This window comes from Lemur catta, chromosome 6 (assembly GCF_020740605.2).
Source record: "Lemur catta isolate mLemCat1 chromosome 6, mLemCat1.pri, whole genome shotgun sequence".
In the NCBI taxonomy this organism is placed as follows: Eukaryota; Metazoa; Chordata; class Mammalia; order Primates; family Lemuridae; genus Lemur; species Lemur catta.
In genome coordinates this window covers 85978976-86002862 of record NC_059133.1, presented here as the reverse complement: position 1 = coordinate 86002862, position 23887 = coordinate 85978976, and the positions used below count along the sequence as shown (strand labels likewise).

General features: G+C 39.5%; 1 protein-coding gene across 1 annotated transcript; it reads right to left on the bottom strand.

Moving 5' to 3' along the window:
• Nucleotides 1–488: 488 nt before the first annotated feature.
• ERP27 (endoplasmic reticulum protein 27) lies at nt 489–23153 on the bottom strand. Its single transcript, XM_045554270.1, has 7 exons — nt 22960–23153; nt 22456–22556; nt 20065–20202; nt 7086–7202; nt 3269–3394; nt 1930–2127; nt 489–1181 (listed from the first exon to the last, which is right to left on the bottom strand). Exons 1-7 carry the CDS (start codon nt 23051–23053, stop codon nt 1134–1136), a joined length of 822 nt encoding a protein of 273 aa, XP_045410226.1. The 5' UTR covers nt 23054–23153; the 3' UTR covers nt 489–1133.
• Between the last annotated feature and the right edge of the window lie 734 nt (nt 23154–23887).

Here is a 23887-nt window from a genome sequence, read left to right as displayed (position 1 = left end):
CGTTGCTCACTTGGACCAGCCCTTAGGTACATCTGTGGGTTTTCAGCTCTTCAGCACTTAGGCTCTTTCCTTCTGAGCCAAGGGCCTCCTGGGAACAATGCAGCATCTGTGTGTTGACAGTAACAGCCTGTGGGCCAGAGACACTCCGCCAACTCTCCCTCCGTCCCACATGAGCTGGGTTGCACACCTCACCTGCAGCCACCAGGGCTCAGCTGCCCAGCCCGCCCCAGCACCAGGAGCCCCTCTGCTCCCACTCGTTCCCCAACCTTTTACCTAGTTCGCTTCCTGGCTCCTTTGCCGCATTTGTACCAATCCTCATGCAGGATGGTCTCTACCCACCACCGGTCCCACCCACAGGGTGAACAATAACACGTTAGTGGCTATAGCCCGACACTAAATGGTGGGCACTGAAGGGTGAGGAACATGCTGCTTAGCTTGGCAGCTGTGTATTTACGAAAGGTTTGGCCTGCAAAGAGATGCCAGTCTTTTCCTGTAACATTATTGCCTTTTATTTATTATGCGGGTTGTTGATTCACATGGGGAGTTGGAAACGCTAGACCAGCACAGAGTTTTTACATGGTCTGCTTCTGCTGATTCAGAGACCTGGAGACATCATTTAACTTCTGGCAAAAAGACGATTTCAGAAAGGTGTTTAAAACCATCTTTTTGTTCTTGGCCCTGAGTCGGAGAGGAACATGTGCTTGTGAAGGATGGTAGAGTTTCACCCCTTAGGTAGCCCTAAAGGAGCAGAAACTAAGCTGTGTGTAAGTCATGTGCAGCGTACTCACTCAGTATTAAATGACCCATCAGGACAATCTCTCTAAGGATGCCTCTCCTTCTCAGAGCAATATTTCTCTTAGAGCCTAGATCTAGTGGTATTATAGGTGGTCCTACACAGTATGAATGCATAATGGGAACGTGGGTGGGGAGTGAGAGAGTATAGGAAATTTAATAGAAAGAAGGAGACTAAATGAGATTTTAAGGAACAAAATGGAGGGGTGAGTGTGTGTGTGTGTGTGTGTGTGGTCGGCAAACCTGGCGACCCTATTGCTCAGTGTCTCTGAGGTCTGAGTTGCCCCCTTTGATTCAGCATAAAGTGGATACTTGGCGATATGCACACGTATCAGGGAAAATCAGAGTTCCACCTTTGGAGTCTTTCCTTCTGATTCACGATTTTCTCTCTGAAAAACATCATAACACTGATCTTGAGATTTGGCGTTCACTCTTGTTTTTAAGCTCTGAGATTATTAAACTGAGCTGTGTGATTATTCCTGGAAGTCCTAAATCCATCTTCAATTTTTATCTCAACTAACTCTTTTATATGGAATTTGATTCATTTCCTATTAATACCTTAAGCAAAATGGTGAAATTCAAAATTCAGCTTCTTTGAATCTACAAGACCTTTCCAAAACTGCTTTCCTCGTTCTATTCTCATGACTATATCCTAAAAAACATCCTCACTCTGACCACGATATCCTCATATAGCTTTACACTTAATCAAATCTAGTACCGCCCAAAGAATTCTTTTTTTTGAATTTAATGTTTTTTGTTTTTATTATTATTTTAAATTGACACCTAATATTTGTACATATTTATGGGGCACAATGTGATGTTTACAACGTGTAATGATCAAATTAGGATAATTAGCATATCCATCACCTCAAACATTTGTCATTTCTTTGTGTTGGGAACACTCAAAGTCTGCTTTTCTGTTTGAAATATACAATAAATTGTTATTAATTATAGTCACCCTGCAGTGCTACAGAACACTAGGATAAATTCCTCTTAACTAGCTGCACTTTTATGTCTGTTAACAAACAGGGCCATCCCCATTCCCCTAGATCCCAAAGAACTCTCATTTAAAAGGAAATAAAAGAGACACAGTAAGGAAGAAAACTCAACTTGCTTCGTTGGTAGTCTGACACTTACCAACAATTTCCCTTGGAGGAATCCATTGCAAAAGTTTTGCACGTGCTCTACTGAGACTTCTGCTATGGGCAGTGAGTCCCACTGGTCATCCAGAGTGCGGTAGATTGCCAAAGCTGGCAGTTGAGACTTGTTTAGTTTGAAAAACGATATCACCTTCCCATTTTCCTGCAGACCGCTGTCCACCAGAATAAAGAGAATCTGCAGTTGGAGAAGTTCGAAAGAAAGAGATCTAGCTGAGGTCCTGGGGATGAAGAGATACCTTGTAATCGTTACAGTTCACACTGGTTGAATTTATGATCTGCGGCACACAATTTAAATCTTGGCTGAGTTAAAATGAATTTCCTATTATGTTTTGTCACTTTGGTATTTTATCCCTTTGATCAGATTTATTTAATTTTTGGTACTTAGAATCAGAAGAGACTTTAGCGATTATCTAAGGGAGGAAGTATAGCCTAAGGGTTAAAAGCAGAGAACAACTTTTACATTCTGCCTCTGGTGCTTTCTGGCTGTGTAACTTTGGGCACATTACCCACCCTCTCTGAGACTCAGTTTTCTCATTGGCAAAAATGGGCTTTTGTTGGGTGAGATTAAATGAAATGATGCATTTAATATTTTTAGGATAGTTTTTGTCATATAGTAAGTGCTTCACAAGTGTTAACTATTTTATATTATTAAATCAAACCTTTTACCCAAAGTAAAAATCTTCTTTTTAATATATTCTGATCATAGAGTTATCGACATTTGGTAACACTGAATACTTCCAGCATCAGGGAACCAACCATCAGAACAGCAGCTTATTTTATTACCAGACAATTCTCATTATTAGAAAGGTCTCCAGTTCTACATAGTAGACTTGAAGTAGTTGAGTTTTACTACCTCAGTGATATCAAGCAGAACTTCACAAAGGAGGAAAGAGGAAGAAATTAATATTCACCGGACATTTCGTAGGCACCAGGTACTTGATAGGTGTTTTATATCAGAAATAAGCCTTGAGGCCTAAAACTCTGAGAGATTATGGCAAGGAGTAAACAAATTGTGATTAATGGGTGATTTTATTTTCAGTAACTTTGTGTCTCTATTTTCTCTCTAGCAATCAATGCAGAAAAAAACAAAATCACAAACTTAATCACTATGGGAAGATGTGATATAACACGCCTTTAACTTGTAAAATATAACATTCTTAATTTCAAATAATGTGATTTATTATGTCCCAGTTCTTCCTTTGTTATGTCTTAACCATACTTGTTTTCCTTATTTATCTCTACTTCCTGGCCACATTTTCCTTTTCCTAGAGTCCTGGTGGTGCCTATTCAAAAGGGCATGCCTATTCCCAACTTGCCTTTCCCTGGAAGAGCTGCGCTGCCTTCTGGTATCTGTGCATGCTCTCTTCGTACTCTGGGGAGGCCTTGCTCATCAGCAGGAGGAGATGAATCTGAATCACGCTGTTAAACAGGCCAATCACAGTCTGGCAAATTGAAATGCGTTAGAGTAGAATGGGAAAGAGGGAGAGAGGGAACACATTAGTGAGCACCCAGTGAATAGGCAGACCAAAACATAAATGAGAACTGTCCACCAGTAACACAAATGGAACCAGCCTCCAAAATGACTCTTAGTAAGGATCACCATCTTGTTTTCATACAATTGTATGGACCTTCCTTTGGACACTGAATAGGGCTGCAATGAGTAACCAAGACAATAGTGCAGAAATGATGGAGTGTGACTTCCAAGGTTAAGTCACGAGAGACATTGTGTTCTCTGCTTTGCTCTCTCTTATATCCCTCACTCCAAGGAAAGCCAGCCCCAATGTAGAGCACTCAAGCAGCCCTATGAAGAGGTTCCCATGGCAAGGAACTGGGGCTTCCTACCAACAGCCAGCACGGACCCGTCATCTGCGTGTGTGAGCCATCCAGGCAGCAGATCCACAGCCCCAGTCAAGCTTTCCAATGACAGCAGCCCTGACCCATGACTGCAACCTCACAAGAGACCCCACACCAGAAGCACCTAGCCTGGCCAGTCCAAGTTTGTTTACCCACAGACCACAGAAACTGAACAAGATGATCAATGTTTCCTGTTTGAAGATGCTAAATTTTGGATTAATCTGTTATACAGCATTAGACAACTAATATACCATGTAACACATTTGTCACATTTTTTCAATCCCTCTTCATATTGCAAGAATAGTCAGAGACACTTAAAATGTAGCCTTTGACTACATATTAGTAGTTCACACTTATTGAGTGTTTATTATGTGCAAGGCATTGTTTTCAACTCTTAACATGTAATAGCCAATTTCATCCTCAAGTTCCTAGTTTTTCAAATGAGGAAATTGAGTCACTCTCAATGTAACCCTCCCGAAGTCACATAAATGGTAGATTGGGATTCACACCAGGCAGCCTGGCTCTGGAGTCCATGCCGTTGACCCTGAGGATGGACTCATGCACAGTGGGTGGCAAAACTCCCGGTGAACAAGTTCAACCCTAAGTGTGGTTGAACTAGGCCACCTAAAGTCAGCAAGAAATTGGGCTCTTCAGGAGACAAGAAACATTGGCCCTTTCTTGCAGATTAGAGATGACAATTCCTCAAGGAGTTGTCAATGACTTAGATGAGCAGGACAGCCAAGAGCCAGAGTGAGGAGAGGAGAGAGAGAGTGAGACTATTGCACTGGTTCCCTTCATTTTACTGTCCTGAAATGGTGCTGCAAGTCTATTTTAAACAAATCCCATTCTTTTCACCTCTCCTTCTAAATACAGATGGCATTACTGTGGAACTAGTGTGTACATGGGAAGAGAGAGTATGGTGGATGATCAAACCACTGGGCAAAGTCCCCAGAGGGAGGGAAAGGGGCAGCCAGGTGGATTCTTCCTGAAGGTACACACTGTTCTGTAGAGATTCTCCAGCTCTACCAGCTGCAGGGGTCAATATGTAGGCAAGGAGGGCCCATGGGTTCTTTCCTAAAGATTTCTCCCTGGAGTTTAAAACCAGGTCTCAGATCTTACTTTGGGAGACTGGATGACAAGCAATGTCACTCTTGTTTTATTAGATTCTGCTACTTAAGTTTAGAGCATTCATCTACTCTCCTAAAGCAGAGATGGAAGAATTAAGAAATACAAACTAAGGAATTAAAGGGCACAGCTGTCTTAGCAGGAGGGATTGGCTATAGCAGAAGTGATTAGTTTAACCCTAACAGAAGCAGCCTGATTTTTCACCTTGAAGCCATCATTGAGCACGTGCATTAAAAGTGCATGGTAGGCCAAGTACATGGCTCTGATTTTCTTCCCAGTTGCTACTGGTGCAAACGTCTGCACCAGTAGCAGATAAGCAATAGCTATAGTAGAATGGGCAGCTCTCCAGATGAGAAAAATATTACTTTTGGGAAATATAAAAAAGTAACACTATATACTGAACTTGCTTCTCTAAAGAAATTCTTATCTAATTTCCTCTTGATGCGATCTGCCTTCACTGATAATGTGGAATTTAAAAAAGATACATTATTGTTCGGTAAGATGGGAGACGAATCAGGCGTAAGAACCCAGGCAAGCCAGTGCTGGCCCCTGCCTTAGCTAGCCTGCAGAATGCCAGGACACCTGGGCCACAGCCCAGGGACCATAAGATCATTTTTTTCTGGCCCTACATGCACTTCTGGTAGCTGCATAGACACAATAACCGAATAACAATGGTCTAGGAGAAGAATGCTTTCTTGGTTATTACCGCCAACACCCCGCAGGTATATGTGTTTGGAATCTTAACAGAAGTGGAAATAGAGTCACCAACTCCACAGAGATAAAGATGTGTGAGAGATGGATGGAAATTTAGTTCATAGGAAAAGGGGTGTTTCTACTGAAGGCAGTGTGGGGTGATTGAAAACCCCAGGATTCAGTCACACACAGACCAGTCATGAAAAAGCAGGGGTAAGTGCATAGGCTGTCTCTGAAGCCCAAATTACTAGCCATATGGCCTTGAGGAAGTTATTTAATCTTTCTGAACTGCCATTTCTTCTACTGTGAAATGGAAATAAACAAAATGAGTGACTCAATAATGAGTTACTTTTTTTCTACCTTAAATTATGCCTTTTCTATCTATTCATTATATGACCTTGAATAATGTCACTTGGATCTTGACTGTTCTCCTCTATGAAATGGACATAAATCTTTACTTTTTTCTACCTAAAAAAAAAAAATCAGTATGAAGATTAAATGAGAATATGAGTGTGAGAAGGCTTTGTAAATTTTAAAAAATCATAACATGCACGTAAAGTACTGTTACTGGAGAATGCACAGCATTTCTGAGCTGATGTAGATCATTGGAAATTAATACTCCATCATTCTATGATCTATGTCAGGGAAAATAAAGGGCAGTACTGTACATATAAGATAATTCTATAAACTGTAGAGTGTTAGAAGGCCAGCAGATGATCAAGGCAGGTGGACCACCACCCTGGTCTGGATCGCATACAGCATGTAACACAGAGAACGACACACCTAGAGAGGAAGCTGAGGCACAGTGAGGGGAGGGTGTAGGCATGTGCTAATCAAGCATGGTTTCCAGGTGGTACCAGACCAGGAACTGTTTGTTATTGGTCCACAAGGATGTAATACAGAAAATAGAAATAGATATTCAGAAACTTTTATAGAAATTTTACATTGCTGTGACATCCAAATATGTGCTCAGTGGGCTTCCTTTAAAAAATTTCATTTGTCTAGTAATTTACTTTTATTGTATTTTACAAAAGTATGGATCACCAATGCTTTAGGGAACAAATGGACCTTAAATATTGGTTGCCATCTAGTTTGAGAAGCGTGATCTACAGAGTTGCCCGGGTCGGAGTTGCCCTCCGTGAGCACTGTCAGGCAGCACAATTCAGAAGTGTTTCAGTCACTGTAACTTTACATTCTGATTCTCTTTCTTACCAGTAGTGTGATAGGTCATTTCACTTGTCTGACTCTGTTGCCTTGTTTAATAGGGATAAGTCCATCGATCTTAAAGGGTTATAGTAAGGTTAGTAATACAGACAACATACTAGGTATTCAATTATTGGCAGTTACTATCATTATCAGTCAAAGGATCAGAACTCTGGGAGGACGGGATCCCTGCTATGAAGACAAGTACTCTCTCTGACTCAAGGACCTAAAGGGCTGACAACAGGGACTATTGTTTACCGCAGGGTTGTACTCTGTCACCAAGTAGAGGCTGTTGATCTCAATGAAATGGCTTAATTTGGTGGCATCAATGCTTTCAATGTCTTCTCCCTCTAAATCCAGTTGTTCATTATCCACCTGGGTAACACAAAAAAGGATAAAATTATCACTGTTCTGTCGTTTCTTAGTCATTGATAATTGTTTTTAGAACAACACGTGAGAAGCACTAAGTAAAGCTGGAAGTCAGACAGGTATATAAAAAGTGTTCCCTGCCCTTGAGGGACACCCCGTCCTGTAGGATACAGAGAAGTGAAGGTAAACATCCCACATAGTGTGGCAGGTGTCATCACAGGGGAATCCCAGGCCCACATGACACCTAAGGAAGAGCAGAATAGCTTGCAGGAAGGGGCTACTCTTGAAAAGTGGCTGAGACTTGATTGGATAAATAGGATGAGAAGGGAGCTGTAAATATGCAACAGTATTTGCAAAAGGCAAAAGATGTGAGAGATCATGTTCTGGAAGCTGCAGCTAGTTCACCATGACTACAGCAGATGTCACGTGGTGGAGAGACGAGGCTAGCAGGGTAAGCAGGAGTAGACTTTTGCAGGGCCTTGAATTGAAGGTGAGCAGATGAAACTCTAACCTGTAGGCAAGGAGAGCCACTTGCAAGGTCAGATTTGTGTTTTGTTGATGTGCCCTTTTAATGTGCAATAAAACACATGTATAGAGAAAAGCATAAAACAGAAAATGTAAAACTCAGTCTTAACACAGAGCAAACCACACAGGTAAAGAAATAGAATATTGCTAGAAACGCTGAAGCCCTGTGCTCCCTTCTAATCAATAATCCATCCTTTGTTTTGCCAAAAGTAATCATTATGTTGACTTTTATGGTGACCATTTTCATCCCTTCCTTTATAGCTTTACTGAATAAAGCTGCTTCTCCCAATACTATAATTCAGTTTTATCTTGTTTTTTAACATCACATAAATGTAAACAAACAATATTTTTTGCCTATACCTCATTTATTTGGCTTCACATTTTGTTTATGAGTCATTGATATTATTGCATGTAGCTATAATGTGTTCATTTTCCTTGGTATATAACATTCCATTGTCGGAATAAACACAACTTATTTATTCATTTTGCTACAGATGAACATTTTGTCTGTTTCTAGCTCCTAGTTATTAAAACAATTCTGCAGTGAACACTGTTGTTCATGTCTCTTGGCACGTATATGCCTCTGTATCTATTGAGTGTATAGCTCAGATTGGGATTTTTGATTATAGGATATGCATATATTAAACTAGTAGAAAATATCAAGCTATTTCCCAAGGTGGATAATAATTTAAACTTGTACCAGTACTGCTTGAAAGGTACTATTGCTTCACATCATTGCCAACACTTGCTATTGTCAGTTTTCCTAATTTTCCTAATTTTGGTGGATATGTAGTAATATCTAATTGTGGTTTTAATTCCATTTCTCTTATTAACCACTGGTATATTTTCTTTATAAAATGTCTATTCAAGTCACTAGCCTATTTTTCTGTTGAGTTGTCTATCTTTTTCTTCCTGATATGAAGGTATTTTTCCATGTTTTGGACACGAGCCTTTTGTTGGTTCTATTGCATATCTTTCCTTACTGGGGGCTTCCCCTTAAGTGGTGACTGCTCATGAACGGAAGGAAATTTCAACGTAGTCAAGGTCATCCTCTTTCTTTTATAGCTAACATGTGCTTTTGCTTTGTTTTGTTTAAAAAATCTTTGACTATACCAAGGTCGTAATGATATTCTCCTGTATTATCTCCTAGAAACATTATTTTGTCTTTCACAATTGATCTAAAATCCACCTGGAATTCATTTTTCTTACTTCTTAAAATGGATGCTTAGATCCTTGGTTTTTAACATTACTCTTCTCTAAAATATACATTAAAGGCTTCCTCTGCCTGGCTGCTTGAAAGGGGTCTGGGTCTTCTTCCCTCAGTGCTGCTGGTTCTCAGGCCTTCATACCTGGACTGGAATCCACACCCTTGGCCCTTCGGCTCTCAGGCTTTTGAGCTACAGCACTTGTTCTTCTGTGACCTCAGCTTGCGGACAGTAGATTGTGGGACTTCTCAGCTTCCATAATGGTGTAATGCATTATAATAAACCTTTCTATATGTTAATACATGAATATAATATTTGCTATATAATATATACAATCTTTATTGCATATCCCATTATATTTAATCTTTATATTATAATGTGTTATGTATAATTTTTGTTATATGATACATATATAATATCTATCTATCTCCTATTTGTTCTGTTCCTCTGGAAAACCTCAATACATTCTACCTTTTGGCTATTGCAAATAATGCTGTTATGCTGTTGTTTTTACTACTATTATTGTCATTGACGAATTGATAGATGAAAACTCTTAATGTTTGGGTTTTTCCCTACTTTATTTTATTTTACTTTTAACCTACTGTTCAGATTTATCAAATTCTAACACTATGCCTTGTTTCCATTTTTTTAGTTTTATTTTTAATTTGTGTCAGTTTTTAATTTTGCTAATTGTACGTATTTATGGGGTACAGTGTGCTGTTTCCATGCATGTATATATTGTGTAATGATCAAATCAGGATATTTAGCCTTTTCATTGCCTCAGACATTTATCACTTATTTGTAGTAAGAACATTCAAAATCCTCTCTTCCAGCTATTTTGAAATATGCAATATAGTATTGTTGGCCCGGGTGCGGTGGCTCATGCCTGTAATCCTAGCACTCTGGGAGGCTGAGGCGGGTGGATTGCTCGAGGTCAGGAGTTCGAGACCAGCCTCAGCAAGAGTGAGACCCCATCTCTACCAAAAAAATAGAAAGAAATTATCTGGCCAACTAAATTATATATATATAAAAAATTAGCCAGGCATAGTAGCGCCTGCTTGTAGTCCCAGCTACTTGGGAAGCTGAGGCAGTAGGATCGCTTGAGCCCAGGAGTTTGAGGTTGCTGTGAGCTAGGCTGACGCCACGGCACTCACTCTAGCCAGGGCAACAGAGTGAGACTCTGTCTCAAACAACAACAACAACAACAACAAAAATATATATAGTATTGTTATTGTTAACTATAGTCACCCTACTGTGCGCTAAAACACCAAAACTCATTCCTTGTATCTAACTGTACCTTTGTATCTGTTGACCATCCTCTCTTCTCTCCTATTCCCCCTCCCCTGCCTCTGGTAACCACTCTCCTACTTCGTACTTCTATGAGATTCACTTTTTCAGAATCCACATGTGAGTGAGATCATGCAGTATTTGTCTTTCTGCGTCTGGCTTATTTCACTTAACATGATGTCCTCCAGATCCATCCATGTTGCCACACATAACAGAATTTCATTCTCTGTTATGGCTGAATTGTATTCTATTATGTATGTATACCACTATCAATTCATCCATTTATAACCACTTAAGCTGATTCCATATCTTGGCTATTGTGAACAGTGCTGCTGTGGACATGGGAGTGGAGATATCACTTCCACATACTACTGATTTTATTTCATTTGGATGTATACTCAGGAACAGAATTGCTGAATCATTTGGTAGTCTTTAAATTTTTTTTTTAAGAAACTTGATAGTGTTTTACATAATGGCTGTACTAACTTACATTCCCACCAACAGTGTGTAAGCATTTTCCTTTCTCCACGTCCACATCAGCATTTGTTATTTTCTGTCTTTTTGATAATAGCCATGCTAATGGGGGTGAGGTGATATCTTACTGTGATTTTTCATTAGTTTTCTATTAAGAAATAGAAATACAAAAAAAAAATTTAATAGAAAACGAATGGAGCTAGAACTCCCTGGTTCCATCCTCTTCACTTCTCCTCACAGGAATCCCCTAGCATGAATCAAGGGCCGTTCCGTGTTTTTATGGATCCAAAATACTGTATTCTATTATTTGACTAGTTTTAAATTTTTATGTAAGTGGCCAAAAATACATTAAAAATCTATGCATTTCTCCCTTAGAAGGCTGTAAATGTATCATAAATTTAATACATAGTATTTCTATTATCATTCAGTTCACCATGTTTTCTAATTTCTGTTCTTATTTCTTCTCCAACCTATTGGTTATTTAGAAGTACATTTCTTAATTTTAAAATGGAACATTTTCTTATTATATTCTTATTGATTTCTAGCTTTATTTCTATGTTTTATTTATATCATTTGTGTCCTTAAAATTCTGTACATTCTGCAGTTTTTGAATACAGTATTTTGCATATGTCCATCGGGTCACTTGGTTAATTTTATAGTTCACATTTTCCATGTTCTTACTGGTTTTTGTTTTTTTACTAGTTTATTTTATTTAAAAAGGAGCATTAACAGCTACGTGGAAGGCTGAGGTGGGAGGATTACTTGAGGTCAGGAGTTGGAGACCAGTCTGGGCAACATAGCAAGACCCTGTCTCAAAAGAAAGAAAGAAAGAAAAGGAAGGAAGGAAGGAAGGAAGGAAGGAAGGAAGGAAGGAAGGAAGGAAGGAAGGAAGGAAGGAAGGAAGGAAGGAAGGAAGGAAGATTGGTTAAAGTCTTCCACTCAGATGTGGCTTTAACCATTTTTTTCTTGAAATTCTGTCAGTTTTTGCTTATATATTCTTAGGACATGTATTAGATAAATGCAAATTTAGAACTGTTAAATCATGTGGCAAATTGGAACTTTTATCATTATGCAGTGTTAGTCTTTATCTCTAAGGGTGCTTGTCACCTAAAAGTCTACTTTGTCTAATGTTAATACACTCATACTAGCTTTCTTTTGGAAGTGTAGGCATGCTGTATCTCTGTCCCGTATTATACTGTGTCCCTATGTTTCCTTGTGTTTTAAAATGATATGTCTCTTGTAAAAAGCACATAGTTGTATTTTTAAATCCAGACTGCTGATCTTTGTCTCTTAGTTGGATTATTTTTATGTAATGAAATTACTAATATATTTAATTACGCATTTTCCATTGGTTCCACCTGCTCCAAATTCCATTTTCCTTCATTTCTGGCCTACTTTTGGATTGGTTGGGCACTTTTTATTATTTCTTCTTTCACTTTATTGGCTTAGAAGTTACATAGTCTTAAATTATTCCCTTAGGGATTACCAGAATACATTATACAACATGAATTTTTTACTTATCAGAATCTCATATTAATTGGCAATTTTATCCTCTTCTTGGACAATGCAGACATTAGAATATTCTAATACAGTTTGTCTCCTTCTAATTCCATTCTCTGGCCTCACACTCAAGACTTACAGGATTATTGTTGTATTTTTAATTCTAGATCTCACAAGACATTATTATTGTTATGTAGCCAATATGCATTTATATTTATGTACATATTTAGATTTATCTTCACTTCATTCCATCCTGCATTTTTGAGCTTCTATCTGGTTTTTTTTCTCCCTCTGCCTAAAGCACAACTTTCAGTATAATATTTCCTTCAGTATGAGTTAGATCTGTTGGTGACAAATTCTCTCAGTTTGGTTGTTTAACATATATTATTTTACCTTTATTTTTGAAGGCTGTTTTTGCTGGGGGTAGAATTCCAAGGGGGCAGTTATTTTCTTTCAATATTTGCAAGATTTGATGCTTTGTGTTCTGCATTCCACTGTATTTAGCTGTGAACCTTACTGTTGTCCCTTTGAGATGACTTTGAGGACAATCTGTCTCTTTTCTCTGACTTTTAAAATTTTTTCTTTTTTTGAGTTTTAGATATTATACTATGGCATATCTAAGGGTGGATTATACATGTTATAGATATATATAAAATTGTATATGTGTAGGTGTGTGTGTGTGTGTGTGTGTGTGTGTGTGTGTGTGTGTGTGTAGATGATCATCTTAATCCAATTTCAGGGAATGGGATGATTTGCATTTACGCACAGCCCTCGTGAGGGCTTCATCCTGTTTTTAGGTACAGCTCTTTAGGATTCAAAGTAGGTGCAAAAAGTGTTATACTGGATTCATGTCCTACTTCCCGTTGTATGGCTTGGACTTCAACAATTGGTTTTCTGGCTCTCTGAGAATCTCAAAATGCTGATTAACTTCTCAGCCTCTTGGCAGCTTCTTCTAGACTGCCAAAAGCCCTCTAGGTGAAAAGCAGTCCCCAGTGTGGGGTTCATATTTTTAAGTTTTTATCTTCTTCTAGATCTTGGTCTAGATATTTTTTCCTCCCTTGTTGGCTCTGTTATGTCTTCAGGCATGTGCACACACACACACACACACACACACACACACACAAACACACATAAACGTGTGTGTGTTTTAAGCCTGCTTTTAAAAAATAGTCTTTGGTAGAAGGGATTGTCTAGCTACCTAAAAAATGATTTCAGTTTGTATTTTAGAACAGCCTTTCCACCATACTCAGATATATGAAAAGATAGGACCTCATTCTTCTAGTCATTGTTCTCAGTTTCCCGTTCCCCTCCCCCAACCTACTCATGCCCATAAAGACATAAGATACTGCTTTCATCATCCACAGTAGCTATGCCTACAGATAAAATTATCTGTGCCAGCTCCTGAACAATTTTGTCCATGTCCTAACATAGTTGGGGTCACTTTTGAGATCCCTGGGCCACTAACCCTTGGACATCTCCTTAATTAACCCCCTTCCCCTACATCTTCTGTCTAATACTGGTCCTACTCAATCAGATCTTGGCTAGGATCAGAACCACCCTTTTATCCCCGAGATGCTTCCTCCCAGGCTACCCAGCAAAATCAGGGGTAGATCTCATTTTAGTTTATGTAGGAGGGGATTCAGACAAAGGGAAATTAAAATCACTAAACAGTAAGAATTCAAGATTGCTCATTATTGTCATCCCCATGGTGATGCCTATTAACTAGTGTTCACTTCTTTTATTCAAGAGGGTCTCCCATTGGGTTAATTAAAAGCAATATGAACCTCTGAGAAGCTCACTGCACTCCTTATGGTAACTTTTATTAATTCTGAATATATCTAGTCATTCTCTTAGAATCCATTTGTTTAATAAATTATTCGTTGAGTGCCTGCTATATGCCTTGAGGCACAGAAGTGCTGCTATTCCTCAGATGGCAATTTAAGCACTCTTTATTTTAGGATTGCTTTACACAATTTAAATAAATGCTGAGGTACAGAAAATGTTTGTATTTCTAAAAAGGAATTTTGAGAAAAAAATCATCAAAACCACAGGATAAAAAATGTGAACTCTTTTTGTATATTTAATTGTTTTAAAATTCACAAAGTTTTAAGTAGAAAGCTTGGGAAAGAATATAAAAGCAAGAGAAAAAAAGGTCTTAAGTGGAGTCCTTGCTCACCCTCCTAGCCCTCCCTCCTGTCTCCCTGTGCAAATCAGTAAGAGTGAGTGGAGAAATAAAATGAGCACACAACAAAATTGACATTTGCTGCTCATCTGATTCCTTACTGCTGTTCAAGGCCTGGCTTGCCAGCTGGCAGGTCTCTGTCATACTTAAGGCTTTGCCGCTGCAACCACCAAAATCATCACTATTGTAATCACAATCGGGGCCCTTTGAGCATTTGATATGTCTAACTGCTTCCTGACTATTTTTCTAGGAACTCACAGGCCTGGTGTCTGCGCCTCTGCTGACAGGGCTGTGCCAGGGTCCCCTCCCTCTCTGCGCTCTTCCGGGCAGTCCCTCACATTCCCAGAACAGGGAGAACAGGAAACGCCAGTTACTGCAGGTGTTTCTGGACTTAAGGACCGCAGCATATTGGAGGCAGAGGATGTTAAGTGGCGATAACATTCTCTAAGAAGCAAAAGAGTTTTAATAAAAACCACCCTTCTGCGGTCTCTCCAATTGGTTTTTCTTTTAACAAAAACATGCCCTATTATTTCATTATTTCTTAAACTAATAAACTCTGGAACATTCATGTGTAGGGTTCCTGGAAGCAACATTTGAACAGGAAATCTCCCTGCTGTAAAGAGAATTATCTGTATAATGCACTGGAAAGAAATTCGACCTTGGAACCAAGAGCTGGAAAAACTTTATAAATATCTTTTTCCAGTTTTTGGAAAGAATTTTACTTAAGATAGCATATTATTTTTCTCCCCAAGAACAGAAGCACCAGAAGAAAAACAGAAACAGCAAACTAGAAGGGTCGTCACCTGAAAATATAATTTGGAGGTTCCCCAAGACTATGTAAAGTAGATTATTTTGTTTTAGGCACTATATTATACGAAGAGATTTAATTACTCATTTTCTCTTTATTAGTATTTCAGCAATATTCATTTGAATGCCCGTGGATTTCCCTAACAACCCAGCTTTTCATAAAATGTATTAAAAATGGTCTTAGTTTACCCCATAGTTACAGTATTAAATGTCGTGGATGGCCCTGAGAAATGATTTGTTAAACAAAAGCCCTCATGTCCCTGGGTTTGTTTTTGTAAGCTGCTTAGCTTATCATATATTTGGTAAATATATACTTTAGAAAAAAGGTTTAATAATTTGACATATCTTGCTTCTTACATTTCTTATCAATTTATTCTTATGCACTAGTTCCTCCTGATTTTCTTTGTCTGCCAAGGTGCATTTCTTATAACAGGCACCCAATAAATGACTACAAGGAGTAAAGAATGACTCCACTGTGTTTTTGTTGGTACCCTACTGGGTCAAAGTTAGGTTAATTATATTTCTTAAGATAAAAGTGACTGAGAAAAATCCAAAGCAGGGGAAACATTCAAATAACATCTCAAATTCCATTTTAGGACAGGCGGATGGTTTATTTAACCTGGGAATTTCATCTCTGTTAGGGCAACAGTAAGAGTCCTATGGGAGAATGTGGAGGGTCTCTCTGCTTTTACACTCATAAGAGATAGGCCATGTCCTCAAACAGCCAGGTTGTCATACACAACTTATTACTGTTCCATGAATTATACCTAGATTCTTCCTGATCACAGGTATACAGTGGTTTGCACTATTTTTGGAGAATGATGTGTTGTACCAATACAGCATTTGCTTGCCTTTTATTGCTCCAACATTTCAAGCATCCACTAATATCAGCTTATTATTATTTTTTCCCTTAATCATTATCTCAGCTTGTCTTAAATATGTTCTTAATGCTGTAAGTCTAAATTCTGAAATTTCTTTACCAAAATATATAGTGCCTAGATTAAATCTTGAGAAATAATACTGGGGTTTGATTAGGTGGTTAGGGTTAGTTTAGGAAAAAATAGTTAGAATGAAGGACATTAGAGTAGATAGAATCCAGTGTAAAAACAAAGGTTTCCTTCAAGGTTAAGTGCTTCGGAGAGCCATGATAGTATTGTAGAAAGGGTATGATTTGGGGTCAGCAATACTGGGTAGGAGTCAGACAACTGTCATTTCATAGTTGTGAGACTTTGGACATCTGAATTGATCTCATATAACTTTAATTTCCTTATTGAAAATTCAAGGATAGTAATAAAAATTATTTCATCAGATTCTTTCCAGAATTAAGTGGTAGAAGATTGTAAAAGTGCCTATATTCAATTAGGTACTAAAAGGAAACAAGCAAATAAACAAACAGAACAAACCATAAATGTAAGAAGATAGAAGGTACAAGAAAATTTGCAATAGGTTCACATTTCCTAATGTAAAACAGAATACACTTAGTTGAGGTTCCCTTTATTCCAAACCCCTGAATAATAACCGTATTAAAATATGTACTAAACTTTTGAAAGTATAAACTGAGAAAAAAATGTTTATCTGAAAGTTGGCATGACATAAATTGAGTCTCTTCCAGACTTGCCAACGAAGTAGGACAGGAACCAGTGTGTTTGTTTTTAGTACGCACATAAATAGTCTTGTCCACAGAGGTCCCAAAAGTTCACTTAGACTAGGTCTGTTACTAGTGGTGAACAAAAAACAGATACTAAAGAAAAGTGAGAAACTCTGAGAAGTCACAACAAGGCTTTATAAAGAATAACTTGTAAGCAAAGCTAATGTTCCCATTAGAAGTTGTTATGCACGTAGAGATGTTGGAAACCACAGCACTTATTTTTCTTCCCCACGTGTATATCTTGGTGTTAAAGGGTTTTTGCCAGTGGTTCAACTGCAATGTGAAAGACATTTGCTTAACCTTCCACATCTTTCTTACCAAAGCTTTTTACAGAAAAGCTTGATTTAACCCTATTTCACAATGGGGGAAATGCAAACCCATAGCTACTGTGCAGGTGGGGAAGGGATTGCTAAAGGATACTCAGGCACCCTCAGACGCACTTGTGAAGGTGAGTGCAGTGTGCAGTTGCCCAAATACTTTCTGACTAGCTTCAAGGTGCCAGAGACATATTGTAGACCATTGGAATACAAAGATGAATAAGTCATGGCTCCTGACCTTGAATTGCTCATGGTCTCATAGGGTTGTGGGACAGGCATACAAATATATGATATAAACTACAAAGCTGTAAATGAAAATAGGGATGTGAAAGCATAGATAGAGGAACACTTAGGCCAATTTGGGGATTCCAGGGGGACTTTCTGGAGGATGAGATTCTTGAGCTGATTCACTGGAGTGTGCGGCAGAGTTAGCTGGGTGAGGCTAGGTGGAAGGGAAGCTTTGGGACGGGGGTGGCATCCTAGGGGAGGATACAGCCTGGGTGAAATCATGGAACTAGATGATCATAATGTGTATAGCTGCTAATGAGAAGGTAATGCCCAGGGTCAAAACCTGCTGAAAAAAGAACTAGCGAAGCAGGTAATTGTCAGGTCATGTAAGCCTATTTGTAACATTAAATAGCTTCTTTTTGATCTTGTAAGGAATGAGAAATATTGAAGAGCTTTTCAGAGAGGAGCATCACGGTGAAATTTCCACATTACATACATCACTGTGATATCAGTCTAGAAACTGGATATGTCGTTGTAAACGGACATCAGTTAAAAAGTTATTGAAATTGCTTATGCCAATGACGCCAAGAGCTGAAATGAGGATTGGAGTAGAAAGAGTGGAAGCAAATATAGATTCAAGATAGAAGGTACAATTGGCAAAAATTAAACACTGAACAAACATAGCCATTTAACAAAATGGTGTTTTAGATGGCGGAAAATGATTTAGCAGGTGCAGACAATAAATTCATTTTTGAACATGTTAAGAGTATAGTGCTTATAAGGGTATAAAAATTGTATCCAGCAAGCATTTGAATCACAAGAGAAGTCTGCACTAGAGATAAAGTATTCCAAATGCTCAGTAAATACATAATAATCAACTAGGTGAAAGAATTGTATTGTTTAAGGAGAAAATATGCAGTCATTCATTGAATCATGCATATATTCATTCTCAACACATACTCAGTGAGCACCTGCTACGTGGCAGGCACTGTTCTAGGCTCTGCGAATACAGTAGTGAACAGATAGCCTCTGCCTTCACAGAGCATGGATTATATAACCTAGATTAGGAGGAGTATTGGCGTGGGCAATAGTATAGATACAGGAAGAGAAGGTCCCAAGGAGACTAAGAAAGCAAGAGGTGGATCAGGAGAAGTAGGCTCCCAGAATTCAAGGAAAGAGAGAATATTAAAGAGAAAGGAGTGGTCAACAATGTCAGATATGGCAGAAATGTTGAGTAAAATAAGACCTAAAAAAGTGTTCACTGGGTTTGGCAATATAGCCGCCATGCTGACCTGGATAAACGTAGTTATAATGGAGTGATGGGACATAAACTCGAGAACAGTGTCCAGCTTAAAGAAAGCCAGAGACACAGTATAAAATACACTTAAAAGAAGTTTGAATGACAAGTGGAAGAGAAGAAAGGACGGAAATAGAGGAGGCAGGACATTCAGTCTGGAAATCTTGAAAACTTTATCTTTTGCCCCAATTTCTGATTTCCACTGGACTCTTGACATCTTTACCTTGATATTCCACTAGCAAGTAAAACTCAACAACCAACAAAATCATCAGAAATTCCTATTTCTGCACATGCCCTCACTATTCCTATATAGCTTAGCTTTAAACGTGGCCTCTTTTCCATAATTATGTTATCTAATCATTGGAGGATCTTCCTCTTCTTTAATTTCTGTTGCTACCTATCTGCTATAGACCCTTAATAGATCTCACATGGGCTATTTTATCAGCCCAGCAAAAATTCTCTCTTCTTTTGTCTTTTTACCTAACAATCCATCATACCCCCTATTGCCAAAATAATCTTGCTAAAACACATTCCTGCTCATGTTACTCCCCTGATTTAAAGGCTTTAGTGGCTTTTCAGTGACAACCAAATTAGGTACAAACCTATTAAGTTGGTATTCTAATTTCTCCACAGTGTGATTTCAATCAAGTTTTCCTGTCTTATGTTTATTTCCCCCCTAACATGTACCCTGGGATCCAGTCAGATTTGCCTGTTCATCATTTCTCAAGTTCAATTTTCCCCCCTTGGCCGTGAATTCTCCTTTTCATTGTCCAAATTTTATCTGTCCTTTAAATCCCAGTTCTGTTGACTTCTTCATACTTTTTTTCCAGAATTCCCACACTGCTTTTACCCTTGATCCCTTATAACACTTTACCCACAGTAATGCTCTTTGTATTATAGATACTTGTATATTATGTTTACAATTTCTACTATACTTTAAGATCTATGAGAATGGACAATATATTTAACATGTTTTCTTTATTTTCAGTATCTTGGGCACAAGGAGACGTTTAAACAAATGTCTGGTAAACATAAGTAAATTCCCAAAGATATAAAAAATTTTTGAGCTCAAAATCATGTAACGATGATATGGTCTAACTATTTTGTAGATGAAAGAATTGAAGCTAAAAAATGTTAAGTGACTTGTCTGAAGTCACATGGCTGGTGAAGGAAAATGCAGTCCCACAAATGCCCTTTCCTGACTCTCAGTCCAGTTCACTTTCCATTTCATTACAGTCCCTGTTTGGGAAGCTTGAGTTGAGTCATCATCCTTGTCAACAATGTCCCTGAGTTTGGCACCGTTGTTAATGTCAAAGACATTGAGTCCTTTCCAGTCTCACAAGTTTATGAGTCCACAGCCTAAGGAAACCTAGGGGAAGCCAGAGCTGCCCAACTTACAAGACGGAAGAGGGAGATGCTGTTCCCAGAGATGTTGTAGTGGGTTAGGACCTCAGAGTCAGTGCTGATTCCAAATGACACGTCTGGATATGTCTGTACCATGCTGCGGAATACAGACACTGCTGGTATCTCTAAATCCTAAAAAGAAGAGGGAAAAACACCACAGAGGTTATTTTGGAGGAAGGAAACATAGAATAGGGAAGAGAAATATGGTTACTCATATCAGAAATTATAGACTTGATTTAGTGCCCCATGAAAGATCATTTACCGCTAAGAATGCAGGCTAGATTTGCAGTGGCATTCTTGAATTTTCCAGGCTGTGTGAATTAATAGGTAATTACCAAAATTGTGGCTAAGCCTGGGACTTGCATCTGACCTTATCATAGAGTGTGAAATTTTCCAGTAGCTGAGAAAGGCCTCAAAATCATAGAGGCCTGCGGAATTGGGCTGCGCTGTCATTGATATAGCTGAAGAGGCAACTGTTTTGGGAACAATTTGTGGAGGAACGAAAAAAATGCAAAAATTAAGAAATAGGTGCTGTCAAAAGGGCCAAAAAAGAAAAAAAGAAGAATAAAAGAAATTAGAACAGAAGCTTAGAAGTTTTATTAACAAAGGTTTGTGCAGGATGTGGAAGAACAGTCTGTTTCCTGTCACTGTAGATAAACCTGAGCTTTGCACAGGTTCATGCATCCAACTCTGCAGCCCAGACCTGCAAGAGGGGGCAGGGAGGCCACTTCTGAGTGATGATTCCAGTCCTTCCATAGAGACTGGCAGCATCTTCCCTGCTGCCACAAGACCTTTGCATCCTGCAGTTCTAGTCAATAGACGGGAATGGTATACATATGCCACATTTTCTTAATCTGCTTATGTACTGATGGGCATTTGGGGACTTGTATACCATGGATACTACTCAGCCATTAAGAAAATGGTGAACTAATACCTCTTGCATTAACCTGGATGGAACTGGAAACGGTTCTTCTAAGTAAAGTATCACAAGGATGGAAAAAAAAAATACTACATGTACTCACCATTAAATTGGAACTAATCAATCAACACTCACGTGCACATATGGAAATAACATTCATTAGAAATCAAGCAGGGAGGGAGGGTGGAGGAGGGGATGGGTAAATTCACACCTAACGGGCACAATGCACACTACTGGGGGATGGGCACACTGATAACTTTGACTCAAACACTACAAAAGCAATTTATGTAACCAAAACGTTTGTACCCCTGTAACATTCTGAGATAAAAATAAATAAATAAATAACAGGAATGAACACATTTTTTCCTGCATCTCCCTGGACGGAAGGAGGATGGGAGAAAAGACGATGGCTAGCCTAGTATCCGGGCCAGGCAGGGGGAGGGGGAATCTTGCTCTTCTGAGGGGGTGTGTGGAGTTCATTAGAGGCTACAAACAATTACTAACTGAGGTTTCCTCTCTTTTATTCTGTTCCTTCAAATGGAATTGCTCAAGGATGAAATGATGACATCTGGTGGCTGTTCAAGGTTTTGCACACTCCTCCAGTTCCGCCCTCTTGCCCTTCCCGTCTTTCTGAGGGTGGCTGTTTTTGTCTACAGCTAAGATTTCTCATCACTGAAAAATGTACTCCCTGTCTTCTTGCCCCACTTGCATCTCCTTGTAGCTATTTCCAGCTGTGTACACAGAATCCACAGGGTGACCGTAAGTGGGAATTAATGAATGGAAACAGACAAGAAGGTCTGCCGTGAGAGAGTAGGGGCTTGATCAGCCGTGAGAAGTGCCAGATGCTACCAGCAGAGATAGATGAAAATGCTGGAATGTGCCCTCCCATTTGGGACTGCCTTTACTAGCCAGGCGGCCAGTCTGAAAGGTGGATGTTAACACTTTCAATATATAGTATGTCATCCTTTTCCAGCATTTTAGAGAAGGCAAAGAGAAAGAAGAATGATTCTACCAATTTGGGGAAAGGGTTTAGACAGTGGTAACTATTAACTGATGCCCAGAGTCTTTTGCATACTATTAAAAGTGTTGCTGGATGATGAAAGTTGGGGTTCCTCTGGCCCCTGCCTATTCTTAGAGTGCTATGAGAGTACAGATTAAGGGCATTTAGGACAATGGGAGGGTTTGATGGAGACATTCTCCCTGCAGACTTAAGCTTCAAAGCATCTGTAGATGAGGAGATCCAGCCAGCAGACTCAGAACTCTCGGAGCAAATATGAGAAAGGCACACAGACTGGGAATGGGTTGAAATTTAGAGGTCTCAACTGACAAGCTGAAAGCAGACCCTGTGCCCCCCGCCCCTGCTTCTAATGCAGTGTCATCTGGTCTAGCAGGTGACTGTCACGGCTCCCTCGGGGTAGAACATTTCTGGTTCTTAGGGAAATAGCAAGTGGAACATCTGGACTAACCTGGAAGAAGCCTAGGACAGCCACCTCGGCAGCAGCGATGAATTCCATGGCAGCTGGGACATCTGTGAGCCACGTGGGTTCCTGGGTAGCACCAGGACCATCTAGACAGAGAGAGAATGACAGAGAATGACAGAGAGAAAGAGAGAGGGGGGGAGTAGGTGTCAGGGTATTGAGGGGAGATGAAGCAGCTCTAAAAAATGAAGGCATCCATACCTTTCCTCTCCATACCAAGGGCAAGGAGATCCCAATTTCTAGGAGTGCTCTTATCATTCCAAGGCATTACATTTTTGCTAACATATGGAGGGTGACCCTACTTACGGTCTCTCTCTGAAGGATACTGCCAGACTTCCCTCCTGTCCACTAGACAACACACATCTCATCCAGCATTTCCTGGAAAGGTCTCTAGGTTTGGAGAGTAAGTACCCAGAGGGCACTATCATGTTCCCTTCCCTTCTCCTAATGACACTTTCACCATATGGTCACCCAAGTGCGATTTTCTTTTACCTGAGGATTTCTCAACTTCTGCAAGAACTTCTGGCAGCAGCTCACATGTGAAAAGAAGTAGGAGAAACAGGCATGTAAGCTGGGCAGCTTCCATTGTTCCTCTCCTGCTCCTGCTCCGACCCTGAACTTCGTGTTTTGGAGTGACGATTCAGGGAGGCCCACTTTGTAGCTAATTGGCTGTGGGCCTGTTAGTGCTCTGGGAACTTTGCAGCTGGCTCGAGGGGAACCGTCAACGTCTGAGATAAAAGACCAAGTTTAGTGACAGGGCCTCAGAGTGTAACCAACCAGAAGAAAGCCAGGTCGGTTTATTTAAATAAAAAAATTAAATATTCTGTGCCAGGTATTGACCTAAGCACCCGGGATACAAAGATAATTGTGCTCTGATCTGGCATCTGCCAGCTTAGATTGTTCATAGGAGAGATGGACAAATAAAGAGATCATTTAAATATAGATGGAAAGTGATAAAAAGTAGAAAATTCATAGGGGCTACAAGAGTACAGCCTAAGGGTATTTAGGGCAATGACAGAGCCCCGTGAGAGTGTTTCTCCTGCAGACTACACGCAAGCAGAGTGCTGGGTGAATAAGAATCTGCCAGGCAACAGAAGGTACAAAGGGAGTTCCATGAAAAGAGCCAAAGCACAGAGATGCAAATATAATGTGTGTGAAAGAATTATTAGTCATTGATAATTAGTAATTATTAGCAACTGGTAAAAGTGGGCAGAAAGGCATGCTGGGGCCAGCTCCCAGAGGGCCTTACACAGTAAGCTGAGTGTAGGGGCTTCAACTTTATTCTGTAGGTGTAGGAAACCCACTGAAAGGTCTTAAGCAGGAGAAAGAGACAATATTTGATTTGGCCGAGTGCCCGTGGGAAACCCAAGAGGAGATTTCCATAGGCACTGGGATCTAGAAGTCTCAAGCTTAGGATAAG